The sequence below is a fragment of the Rutidosis leptorrhynchoides genome, chromosome 4 (assembly GCF_046630445.1).
Source record: "Rutidosis leptorrhynchoides isolate AG116_Rl617_1_P2 chromosome 4, CSIRO_AGI_Rlap_v1, whole genome shotgun sequence".
NCBI classification, from domain to species: Eukaryota; Viridiplantae; Streptophyta; class Magnoliopsida; order Asterales; family Asteraceae; genus Rutidosis; species Rutidosis leptorrhynchoides.
The window spans coordinates 558,561,498-558,573,961 of NC_092336.1; the positions used below are offsets into that span (position 1 = coordinate 558,561,498).

General features: G+C 34.4%; 4 protein-coding genes across 5 annotated transcripts in view; 3 read left to right on the forward strand and 1 right to left on the reverse strand.

The window, feature by feature from the left end:
- Positions 1 to 2,543, forward strand: part of LOC139845271 (2-carboxy-1,4-naphthoquinone phytyltransferase, chloroplastic-like) — a gene marked incomplete at its 5' end in the record, with an annotated part of 186,443 nt that extends 183,900 nt beyond the window's left edge. The window contains 8 exons of the mRNA XM_071835527.1: positions 563 to 666; positions 750 to 821; positions 936 to 1,074; positions 1,151 to 1,357; positions 1,719 to 1,757; positions 1,862 to 1,972; positions 2,056 to 2,121; positions 2,207 to 2,543. Of these exons, the coding sequence (XP_071691628.1) occupies positions 563 to 666; positions 750 to 821; positions 936 to 1,074; positions 1,151 to 1,357; positions 1,719 to 1,757; positions 1,862 to 1,972; positions 2,056 to 2,121; positions 2,207 to 2,341 (873 nt within the window). The remainder of the gene's footprint in view (positions 1 to 562; positions 667 to 749; positions 822 to 935; positions 1,075 to 1,150; positions 1,358 to 1,718; positions 1,758 to 1,861; positions 1,973 to 2,055; positions 2,122 to 2,206) is intronic.
- Positions 2,544 to 4,137: 1,594 nt separating this feature from the next.
- Positions 4,138 to 5,912, forward strand: LOC139845272 (2-carboxy-1,4-naphthoquinone phytyltransferase, chloroplastic-like). Its single transcript, XM_071835528.1, has 7 exons — positions 4,138 to 4,196; positions 4,311 to 4,449; positions 4,526 to 4,732; positions 5,094 to 5,132; positions 5,237 to 5,347; positions 5,431 to 5,496; positions 5,580 to 5,912. The coding sequence occupies exons 1-7, from the start codon at positions 4,186 to 4,188 to the stop codon at positions 5,712 to 5,714; spliced, it is 708 nt and encodes a 235-aa protein (XP_071691629.1). The 5' UTR covers positions 4,138 to 4,185; the 3' UTR covers positions 5,715 to 5,912.
- Positions 5,913 to 7,799: 1,887 nt separating this feature from the next.
- Positions 7,800 to 8,616, forward strand: LOC139842717 (F-box protein At5g07610-like). Its single transcript, XM_071832829.1, has 2 exons — positions 7,800 to 8,472; positions 8,570 to 8,616. The coding sequence occupies exons 1-2, from the start codon at positions 7,800 to 7,802 to the stop codon at positions 8,614 to 8,616; spliced, it is 720 nt and encodes a 239-aa protein (XP_071688930.1).
- Positions 8,617 to 8,813: 197 nt separating this feature from the next.
- LOC139845273 (dicarboxylate transporter 2.1, chloroplastic-like) lies at positions 8,814 to 11,289 on the reverse strand. Of its 2 annotated transcripts, none has more exons than XM_071835529.1 (4): positions 10,394 to 11,289; positions 9,847 to 10,160; positions 9,291 to 9,739; positions 8,814 to 8,959 (listed from the first exon to the last, which is right to left on the reverse strand). In XM_071835529.1, exons 1-4 carry the CDS (start codon positions 11,171 to 11,173, stop codon positions 8,844 to 8,846), a joined length of 1,659 nt encoding a protein of 552 aa, XP_071691630.1. In that variant the 5' UTR covers positions 11,174 to 11,289; the 3' UTR covers positions 8,814 to 8,843. The 2 variants fall into 2 exon arrangements, with proteins under 2 accessions (XP_071691630.1, XP_071691631.1); XM_071835530.1 differs by having other exon boundaries at positions 8,831 to 8,959; positions 9,209 to 9,739.
- Positions 11,290 to 12,464: the final 1,175 nt, after the last annotated feature.

Consider the following 12,464-nt stretch of genomic DNA (forward strand, 5'->3'; position numbering starts at 1 on the left):
AACTTGGGAAATGTGATTTTTTCTTTGAGGCCTACTTAAGAAATTTCTGCATCTGTCAATCAATAACATTATAAAAATTGAATAATTTATTTCTTTATTTTTTATTTTTAGACATACAGAATGTTGAATCTGGCATCTCAATGTTGTTTTATTGATAAGTAACTTATGGTAACTATCTTTTAAGTTCTGTAAGCTGCTAAACTATTAAATTGTTTTTATAGGTTATACCCTATGGTTACATTGTCTAGTAACTTAAAAATTGTATCATGGTGCTGCTTCTCCACTAGATTGTACTTCAACGAGACGCATATTAGGCCCTCAGTAGTCCATCGTAAAAGACGAAGTCAACATATTCCCCTAAAAAGTCAAACATATGATCCTACTACAACTTCAACTAATGAAGATGATATCTCTAGAGCAACCTTAGTTTGGAGGGCGATCAAATTACCAATCTATTCAGTTGCACTTGTTCCCTTGACTGTAAGTTTTCTAAGAAAATCGAGCACTCGTGTCACACTTTAACTGGTCAATGAAATTATCAAATGACACTATCTGTTTATAGGTAGGTACGGCTGCAGCTTATTTAGAAACAGGGTTATGTTCAGCCAAGCAATATGTTCTGCTTTTAGCTTCATCTGTTCTTATAATCACTTGGCTTAATCTAAGGTAACAATATCATCAAGTTTATAAAAATATTTCAAAATTTTTTTTTATAGAAAGACTCTCCATGTGGTGTGTAATCTGGGCAGCAACGATGTTTATGATTTTGATACAGGAGCAGATATTAACAAGAAAGAATCCGTCGTTAACATGATCGGCAGGTAGATTACAACCTATCCTTTTGTATATGTTATGTAAAAATGATTATTTATTCATCTGAAGTTGTAATATACATATAATCACCTACAATATGTATATTTATCATGCGTATGCAGCTGCACAGGGACCCTTATGGTTGCATTGCTATTGCTTGGGTTCGGGTCAATGGGGCTTATTTGGGCAGCCATGGAGGCTGGAAATGTGAGGTCAATTTTGCTATTGGCTTCTGCAGTCACTTGTGGTTACATATATCAGGTAACAATCTTCTACACAAAAAATAAATTTTCCGCTCTGCATTCTGGATTTGTACAGTACAACTAACCCGTTATAGTGTCCACCTTTCCGGTTGAGTTACCGGGGTCTGGGTGAACCGTTGTGCTTTGCAGCGTTCGGTCCGTTTGCAACCACGGCCTTTTACCTGTTACAATGTAGTAGCACAAGAATGGAGACGGTACCGATAACTGCTACAATACTATCAGCTTCAGTACTAGTTGGCATTACAACATCTCTTATTCTTTTTTGTAGTCACTTTCACCAGGTATCGTTATACTTATGAATAGCTGATTTGGAAAATTATTAGTATTATTATTAAAAAAGTAAAAGGATAACATGTTAAACTGGTCGAAAATCTCCCAGAGGGTATTTTGTGACGCATAAAGCCCCCTAATCATTTTATTCGCGAAAGATTATTATTGTTGAAGTTATATTATTTTTGTATATATGACAAACTACATATATTTATAATAAAAAAATACAATTGGAAATATTGGATAAAGAATGCTCTGGGCGAACCCAGCTCGACCCAATCTGTACCATCCTGCCCATTTTGCTTCCTCTTTTTTTGTATTGTTTTTGCTATCTTTCTGACTTTTTTAAGTTCTCTTGAATTGCAAACTCAGATTACAGGCGATAAAGCGGTAGGAAAGTTCTCTCCTTTGGTAAGTAGTCTTTCAACCCACAATAGTTCACACTTCGTCATGTGGTAATTCAAACCCATATTCTGATACTCCCACGTGACTAAAACGTGTCGGTTCATCTATAGGTAAGGATCGGCACAGAAACTGGTTCATATATGGTGAAACTGGCAGTGATTTCCTTATATTCACTTCTGTTTCTTTTCGGCATTTGTAGAGTCCTTCCAATCACTTCCATCGTAAGATTTTTAAATTTTAAATCTTTTTCCCATGCAAATGTAACTTTTCGTATAAGAAAAGTGACCTGAATCTTGTGGTTTAGTTTCTGTGTGCGCTTACGCTACCCATGGGCAAGCTTGTGGTTACCTTTGTTGCGGATAACCACCAGGTCAGTCTCGAATTCACAAAATTGTGAAGTATTGTGTGACACATAACAGGGTAAATGAGTTTTTATTATTTTGTTTCTTTTTTAGGATAAAATGAAGATATTTATGGCAAAATATTTCTGTGTTCGATTGCATGCGTTATTTGGAGCTGCTTTAGCTGCTGGGATGGTAGCAGCCAGGATTATAACAAGGAATAATGTACCACTATTAGTAATTACTTGATTTCTGTATCAGAATATTTTTTATAAAATTCTTTCTACGAGTATTAGATGCATAAGTACTTGTACAACGACATTTAGTTTGAACAAGCATAAGTTTTGTCATCACTTAAGAATGTTTTAGATCTAATTTGTATAGAGCTCGTTCAGTGAATTTTATAGGACTACTGTTAACGAAGTTCGTGTGCATTCTGTAATATTTTCCGTGTGACTCAAATAATAAAATGTTGCTTTTCAATTAGCAAAGGATTCAATATATTATACAGTCAAGAATACATACAGTTGAATCCCAAGTCAGACTATAAATACAGTTAAATGATTTCCATCGAAAGATCCCAACTTTTGTACAAAAGAAAATCAGTAGTAAAAAAAGGGCTGTATATACAAAAGAAATATATCTATATCTATCTACATGTAATTTGAGTGTCAATATAGACCCAGGTACTTCCACCAGAAACTACCAACAACTGCCCAAATCACTGCATTCATACAGGCCATAGCGAACCCGATCCTGAAGATATCCAGGAGGTCTACGTAACCAGCTACAGACAAAAGAAATAAACCATATCAGTCTTAATCGGAGGCAGCATTTTTAATAAATTTACTACGCACCAAATGGGTAAAATCAACAAAATAAGCTTGAAAAGAAAGCAGTCAAACAGGTTGAAATCACCCAAGGTGTAATTTTAACACACGCAGACTCCGAAATAATTTTAATTCAAAAGACATCTTACCCATACTGAAAGTTATCCACTTTGATTTAAGACCGTTACCCAAGCCACCATACCCGCCCATTTTGCTACTAGATAATAAAAAACGCACCTCCAAAGTAAAATGCCGCTTGCCCGGTACTATAATGTGTTAGAGCACAAAATATGTTTATCAATCTTTACTCATGTATTAAAAAAGTGATGATAAATTTGGTTTCTTTATCTCTTTATGTATAATTAAATTAAAATTATACATATTACTGTAATTATTAATCTATACTTTTTTTTAATATTAATTAATTATTAATTTATTAATCTATACTATATATAACATACATAAAAATTATATTTATATTATATTTTATATATATATATATATATATATATATATATATATATATATATATATATATATATATATATATATATATATATATATATATATATATATATATATTATATATAGATAATATATAGATACTAAACTATAATATCAATGATCAGATTATATTGTCTTCATCCTTCGTACCCAAATATTGCATACAGTTTCAAAGCCACTTATTAAGGAGAGGTAGTTTTGGATTTGAATGTAATTAACCGTGAAAGAATGTTTAGTTATTACTCCAACTAACTGAAATAAATTCATGCGCATGTTCAAAGGAAGTACCTAATTATCCCTAAATGCTAGTCTATCTATATTATCACAAAAATTAAAATTTAAAACATTCTCATTTTGAATGCTTCTTTAGATAGATAGATGATAATATATATCAGACTTGGACTCGTTCTTGTTCTTGTATATAAATAAACTAGAGACTAGATGTTATCGCGGTAGCTAGCTAGGGTTTTGATTTACGTAAAGCATAGCGTTTTACACGTACTATTACGATACCGTAGATCATGCATATTGTCCGATCGTGTTTCATTCCCGGGCTTAGAAAGACACGCCGTTTTCTAAAATCCTTTGCCGGATGTTGTTCATCTTCACATCCTGCAGTTATCAAAAGCGGCAGAAACAAAGTCGTCCCTTCATCCATGCATGCGGTCGAATCCAACGACGACCTTTTAATCGAAATCTTGCTCCGTTTATGATTTTGATACAGGAGCAGATATTAACAAGAAAGAATCCGTCGTTAACATGATCGGCAGGTAGATTACAACCTATCCTTTTGTATATGTTATGTAAAAATGATTATTTATTCATCTGAAGTTGTAATATACATATAATCACCTACAATATGTATATTTATCATGCGTATGCAGCTGCACAGGGACCCTTATGGTTGCATTGCTATTGCTTGGGTTCGGGTCAATGGGGCTTATTTGGGCAGCCATGGAGGCTGGAAATGTGAGGTCAATTTTGCTATTGGCTTCTGCAGTCACTTGTGGTTACATATATCAGGTAACAATCTTCTACACAAAAAATAAATTTTCCGCTCTGCATTCTGGATTTGTACAGTACAACTAACCCGTTATAGTGTCCACCTTTCCGGTTGAGTTACCGGGGTCTGGGTGAACCGTTGTGCTTTGCAGCGTTCGGTCCGTTTGCAACCACGGCCTTTTACCTGTTACAATGTAGTAGCACAAGAATGGAGACGGTACCGATAACTGCTACAATACTATCAGCTTCAGTACTAGTTGGCATTACAACATCTCTTATTCTTTTTTGTAGTCACTTTCACCAGGTATCGTTATACTTATGAATAGCTGATTTGGAAAATTATTAGTATTATTATTAAAAAAGTAAAAGGATAACATGTTAAACTGGTCGAAAATCTCCCAGAGGGTATTTTGTGACGCATAAAGCCCCCTAATCATTTTATTCGCGAAAGATTATTATTGTTGAAGTTATATTATTTTTGTATATATGACAAACTACATATATTTATAATAAAAAAATACAATTGGAAATATTGGATAAAGAATGCTCTGGGCGAACCCAGCTCGACCCAATCTGTACCATCCTGCCCATTTTGCTTCCTCTTTTTTTGTATTGTTTTTGCTATCTTTCTGACTTTTTTAAGTTCTCTTGAATTGCAAACTCAGATTACAGGCGATAAAGCGGTAGGAAAGTTCTCTCCTTTGGTAAGTAGTCTTTCAACCCACAATAGTTCACACTTCGTCATGTGGTAATTCAAACCCATATTCTGATACTCCCACGTGACTAAAACGTGTCGGTTCATCTATAGGTAAGGATCGGCACAGAAACTGGTTCATATATGGTGAAACTGGCAGTGATTTCCTTATATTCACTTCTGTTTCTTTTCGGCATTTGTAGAGTCCTTCCAATCACTTCCATCGTAAGATTTTTAAATTTTAAATCTTTTTCCCATGCAAATGTAACTTTTCGTATAAGAAAAGTAACCTGAATCTTGTGGTTTAGTTTCTGTGTGCGCTTACGCTACCCATGGGCAAGCTTGTGGTTACCTTTATTGCGGATAACCACCAGGTCAGTCTCGAATTCACAAAATTGTGAAGTATTGTGACACATAACAGGGTAAATGAGTTTTTATTATTTTGTTTCCTTTTTAGGATAAAATGAAGATATTTATGGCAAAATATTTCTGTGTTCGATTGCATGCGTTATTTGGAGCTGCTTTAGCTGCTGGGATGGTAGCAGCCAGGATTATAACAAGGAATAATGTACCACTATTAGTAATTACTTGATTTCTGTATCAGAATATTTTTTATAAAATTCTTTCTACGAGTATTAGATGCATAAATACTTGTACAACGACATTTAGTTTGAACAAGCATAAGTTTTGTCATCACTTAAGAATGTTTTAGATCTAATTTGTATAGAGCTCGTTCAGTGAATTTTATAGGACTACTGTTAACGAAGTTCGTGTGCATTCTGTAATATTTTCCCTGTGACTCATATAATAAAATGTTGCTTTTCAATTAGCAAAGGATTCAATATATTATACAGTCAAGAATACATACAGTTAAATCCCAAGTCAGACTATAAATACATTTAAATGATTTCTATCGAAAGATCCCAACTTTTGTACAAAAGAAAATCAGTAGTAAAATAAGGGCTGTATATACAAAGGAAATATATCTATATCTATTTACATGTAATTTGAGTGTCAATATAGACCCAAGTACTTCCACCAGAAACTACCAACAACTGCCCAAATCACTGCATTCATACAGGCCATAGCGAACCCGATCCTGAAGATATCCAGGAGGTCTACGTAACCAGCTACAGACAAAAGAAATAAACCATATCAGTCTTAATCGGAGGCAGCATTTTTGATAAATTTACTACGCACCAAATGGGTAAAATCAACAAAATAAGCTTGAAAAGAAAGCAGTCAAACAGGTTGAAATCACCCAAGGTGTAATTTTAACACATGCAGACTCCGAAATAATTTTAATTCAAAAGACATCTTACCCATACTGAAAGTTATCCACTTTGATTTAAGACCGTTACCCAAGCCACCATACCCGCCCATTTTGCTACTAGATATAAAAAACGCACCTCCAAAGTAAAATGCCGCTTGCCCGCTACTATAATGTGTTAGAGCACAAAATATGTTTATCAATCTTTACTCATGTATTAAAAAAGTGATGATAAATTTGGTTTCTTTATCTCTTTATGTATAATTAATTTAAAATTATACATATTACTGTAATTATTAATCTATACTTTTTTTAATATTAATTAATTATTAATTTATTAATCTATACTATATAACATACATAAAAATTATATTTATATTATATATATATTATATATAGATATAGATAATATATAGATACTAAACTATAATATCAATGATCTGATTATATATGGTCTTCATCCTTCGTATCCAAATATTGCATACAGTTTCAAAGCCACTTATTAAGGAGAGGTAGTTTTGGATTTGAATGTAATTAACCGTGAAAGAATGTTTAGTTATTACTCCAACTAACTGAAATAAATTCATGCGCATGTTCAAAGGAAGTACCTAATTATCCCTAAATGCTAGTCTATCTATATTATCACAAAAATTAAAATTTAAAACATTCTCATTTTGAATGCTTCTTTAGATAGATAGATAGATAGATGATAATATATATCAGACTTGGACTCGTTCTTGTTCTTGTATATAAATAAACTAGAGACTAGATGTTATTTCGGTAGCTAGCTAGGGTTTTGATTTACATAAAGCATAGCGTTTTACACGTACTATTACGATACCGTAGATCATGCATATTGTCCGATCGTGTTTCATTCCCGGGCTTAGAAAGACACGCCGTTTTCTAAAATCCTTTGCCGGATGTTGTTCATCTTCACATCCTGCAGTTATCAAAAGCGGCAGAAACAAAGTCATCCCTTCATCCATGCATGCGGTCGAATCCAACGACGACCTTTTAATCGAAATCTTGCTCCGTTTACCAGTTATCTCACTTGTCCTATTCAAATCCGTATCCAAACGCTGGTTATCTATTATCACAAACCCTCATTTCATCACTCTACTATGCCAAATTATTCCTAAATCCGAACCTGTTTCTGGTCTATATATTCAAAACCCTGGAGCATTCTTTGCTTATGATTTTGTGCCTTTAGATAACAGAGTAGATCAGATCAGTAGATATCCATTTAAATTAATTTCCAGCTATAATCACCGCTTCGGAGTTATAATTCTACAGTCCTGCCATGGGTTACTTTTGTGTCTAGGGTTTCATCACTATTACGTGTACAATCCAACCACTAGTCTGTTTAAAAGGATTCCACCATGTCCCATTCATAATGGTATTATGAGAATGGCTTATGATCCTACTAAATCACCTCATTACAAATTGGTGTATGCTAGACCTAGAGATTATAATCATGTTCTTAATAATATTCGAATTTATACTTACTCTTCGGAAACAGGAATTTGGAGTGATTGTGGTGATAGATATTGGTCCAAATTATCATGTTTAAAATTTTTAGAGCATGGAATATATTGGAGTAATGCTATACATTGGGTTGAAGGTTCGAATCATAACAAGTTATGTTTGGAGGATTTAGCTATCACAAGTGTACAAGCACCCGGGGAGAACGGTTGTAATCACAAGTTGTTCGAGTCTCGTGGTTGTTTACTTACTGTTTGTGTGTGTCCTCATTTTAGTCTTGATCGTGGAGAGCTAAAACAGTTGAACGTATACGAGATGAGTATTGGGCATTGTGAATGGTCGATCAAGTACATTGTTCATCTTGATGAAGCGAAGAGATCGTTTCCTAAATTTTGGGTGTACCCTCATAAGTTGGTTTCAATTGATGTTTGGTGCATTGTTTTAGGCGAAAGAGAAGAGGATTCATTCATGGTTATTGATTTAGATGGAACAATTATGCAATATAAAACCATGTCAAATACTCTACATAAGCTCCCGTATTCCAAACCATTCCGTTGCTACCGTCCTCCTAGGTTTCAATTCATTGCATCGTTTGCAGGTGTATGAATTATGACGTTTCATTAATTATGGTTCCAGGTTTTATTTTTAACATTTATATTGTAATGCCACTAATTTATCTGGTTATATATGTTCAGTTTTCTTTCTTGATGAGATAGTACGTGGGATCAACTCTGTTTTATGAGTTGTTTCTGTATGTTATCAATTTTTTATAAAGAGAAGGTACTAATATCATTAACTTTATGGATGCTATTTGTGACTCATATAACATGTTGCTTTTCAATTAGCAAAGTATTCAAATATATACAGTATTAATTATTCAGTCAAGAATACAGTTAGATCCCCAAATATTATTCAGTATATATATATATATATATATATATATATATATATATACATGTAATTAGAGTGTCAAAAGAGACCCAAGTACTTCCACCAAAGACTACCAACGATTGCCCAAATCACTGCATTCACACAGGCCATAGCAAACCCGATCCTGAAGATATCCGGGAGGTCTACGTAACCAGCTACAGACAAAAGAAATAAACCATATCAGTCTTACTTTGTAGCAGCATTTTTGATACATTTACATATGATTGGGTAGATTCAGGTTATGGTTACTTCTAACACATCAAATGGGTAAAATCAACAACATAAGCTTGAAAAGAAAGCAGTCAAACTTGTCAAAATCTCTCAATGTGTAAAATTAACACATACAGTATTTAACTATAATAATAATAATAAAAAAAAACTGCATAAAAGTGGTTGACCCATACTGAAAGTTATCCACTTTGATTCAAGACCGGTTACCCAACCCACCGTACGGGCCCATATTGCCACCAGATAATAGAAACGCACCTCCAAAGTAAACTGCTGCTTGGCCGCTACCATAATGTGTTAAAGCACCAAACAAGTTTGTATTATAAGCTAAAGCAAGGGCTGCCAACACACCAGGCACCCCGGCTGCCAGGTGCATAGCAAGAAAAGCAGGATATAGGGCTCCAACGTGACCCGTTTGACTTGCAAACATGTAGTGGATTATGAAGTAAGCTGCCTGAAGAATACCAAACGCAGCAGGCCAGCTTAAAGATAAAGATTTCAGAAAAAGTGCAACGTAACTTGACATCCAAGTAACGATCCCAAGGTTAGTCAATTGGCTAGCCATGCCCACTAGTACCGCAAACCAAGCCAAAGTGTCCCATGCTGATACCTCTTTCAAACAGTCTTCCCATTCGAGCACTCCTAATAATAAAAGTACCGATAACGCGATCATTGCGGTAAGAACACTCGATATCCCGATACCATCTCTGAGTACAAAAAGAAGCAACATATTGTTCATTTAATAATATGGTGTAAAAAGACAATATGAGTGTATGCAGAGGCTAAAAAGTATGAATCGAGAAATGTTGCATACCCAAATACCCATAGAGAGACGGCAAGAAACATGGTGCCAATCATGACCCACTCGTTATTTTTGACTGGACCCATAAGTTCAAGTTTCTTTACAGCCAAGGAAGGAGCATCAGGCGTATCTTTAATTTCAGGAGGGTATATTTTGTAAATGATATATGGAGTGGCTAATAGAGAAACAAGAGCAGGCAAACTTGCTGCTGTGAACCATTCGACCCATGGGTCTGCAACGCCAACGCCCAGTTCTTCTGCTAATTGTAAACATAATAGATTTTGAGCTGCAGCAGTCAGAAAAAGAGCACTAGAATTACCAGTACACTGTCATCAATCATAAACAACAATGTAAGATACATAGTGGGTTTGAATCAAAATGGTCACTTGTATTGTTCATGCGGGTCACAGGTCAAAATGGGTTGGAATCAAAATGGTCACTTGTATTGTATATGCGGGATAGGGGTCAAAATGGGTTGGAATCAAAATGGATACTTGTATTGTATATGCGACTTAATAACACTTGTAATCAAGATTTTAGTACTTGAAGATTTTAGTACCTGAAACTGCGACTGAATAAGATAAGACCCGAGCTTTTTAGAAGACGGGTCATTTGGCTTACTACCAGCCGAAAGAGACAACGACTTAATAATCGGCAAGAAAACACCACCGGCCCTTGCAGTCGTACTAGGCATTGCAGGAGCAATCAAAGTCTCACTCAAAGTCAACCCATAAGACAACCCCAATGTACTCTTCCCTAACCATTTCACAAAATACGTTGCAATTCTATCACCTAACCCAGTCTTAACAAACCCACGAGCGAAAAAGAAAGAAATCACAATCAACCAAATAACTTCATTAGTAAACGCACTAAACGCTTCTGAAAAAGTTAGCGTTTTAGTTAATATTGTTGTTGTGAGACCAAGAAAAGCCCACGCACCAACGGGCAATGGAGATAAAACAAGGCCCGCGATAGTGGACACAAAGATAGATAGAAGCTGCCATGCTTGATCAGTTATACCATCTGGTTTCTCAATAACAAATCGTAAAATTAATCCAACTGCAAGTGAGAGTACTAAAGGTACAATCTTTGCACCTTGTGGTTCAAATTTAGGCGGTTCTGTTATCAAATTGTCATCATTTGACGACGATACTAAAATGGGCCTAATGGGTTTTGTGAGTTGCGTAAATAAAGGCTTAGCGTAACGATTAGAGGTGATCAGTTGTGGCGGGGATCTGATGAGAAGCGAAAATGGTGGTGGACAAATTCGGTTATGTAAACACGTTGATCTTGAATATGGGAAGACTAATGGAGTTGTGAAAACTGAAGAGGTCTCCATTTAGTTATTAATGGAGATGGAAAAAGTAAAGATTTTTGAAACATAAGTTTGTAGTATGATATTTAGTTGAGATTTTTTGTAATATGATTATAATAATTAAACTTAGTAATTGGAGGCTATTATTATTAGCTTGCAGTATGATATTTAGTTGATGCAATGGGTGATAATGGGTAAGGCAGAAAAAAAGTGTGTGGCTGTGCTGTATGCTAAGTACTCACTGCACATGCCATTCTGAATGATGATAAAACGTGTTGAATTTGATACAACATTGTTTTTCAAAGTAGCACTTTAAGAGTGAGAATTGAAATTTTACTACTATGTTAATGGGTTCGAAAATGATAAATATATGTTTGTGCTATAAATTACTATTATTTTAATAAATTCTAATAATATGGGTTAACTGTTAAGTAGCATTGGGGTTTTACTAATTTGTCAGTGTGTTTGAAAATGTCATTTTTGTGTAGAAAATCTTTATCGTCGGCTTAGTATAGTGTAGTTGGAGATTATCATATTGTTATATGTATCGTGTTTATTTTGTTTGTCATTAGATCGTATATTAATACATAAATGCACAAATTACGATAGACTTGTTAATAGTCAGGTGATTTAAAGCATGTATTCCAACACCTCTTCAAAACAAGGAAACCCATTTATTTATATATATATATATATATATATATATATATATATATATATATATATATATATATTTTTGGAACAATTTTCAATTATATAAACTCAAAACTCCCTAGCAAGAAGCTAGGGAAAGGCCTCAAATTACAATGGCATCAAAAGCCAAGAGTTCCAACTAACATTACATTTTCCTCTACTACTAATCCAATTCAACGACATAAGACAAATACAATCAAAAAGCAAAATTTTCTTCATAGGAGACAGGAATATGATGCTATTTCTATATCTCCAAATATGGCAAATCGCCACCGCCACAATAACATAAAGCTTGTCTTTCACCTTCTCTATTTCGTTATCTGAACTCCAACCAAATGGCGAAAATCGGAATAGGCTTGTCGATCCATCTTCTAATCATCCTCCACAATTCATCCGCAATGGGGCATTCAAAGATAATAAATAACGAATGATTAAATTCTTGATATATTCTCTTCTTCTTTTTTCCGGCGAAAAGAGAATCATCTCATATAATTTAATCCTTCATCGAAACAATGAACGGATCATAAAAGTACATTACAAAATTAGTCATTCAGCATGAAACTTACACGAATTAATACAACAAGAAATTAAGCCGAATGACACAAAAGTCCGGGATTGGTAT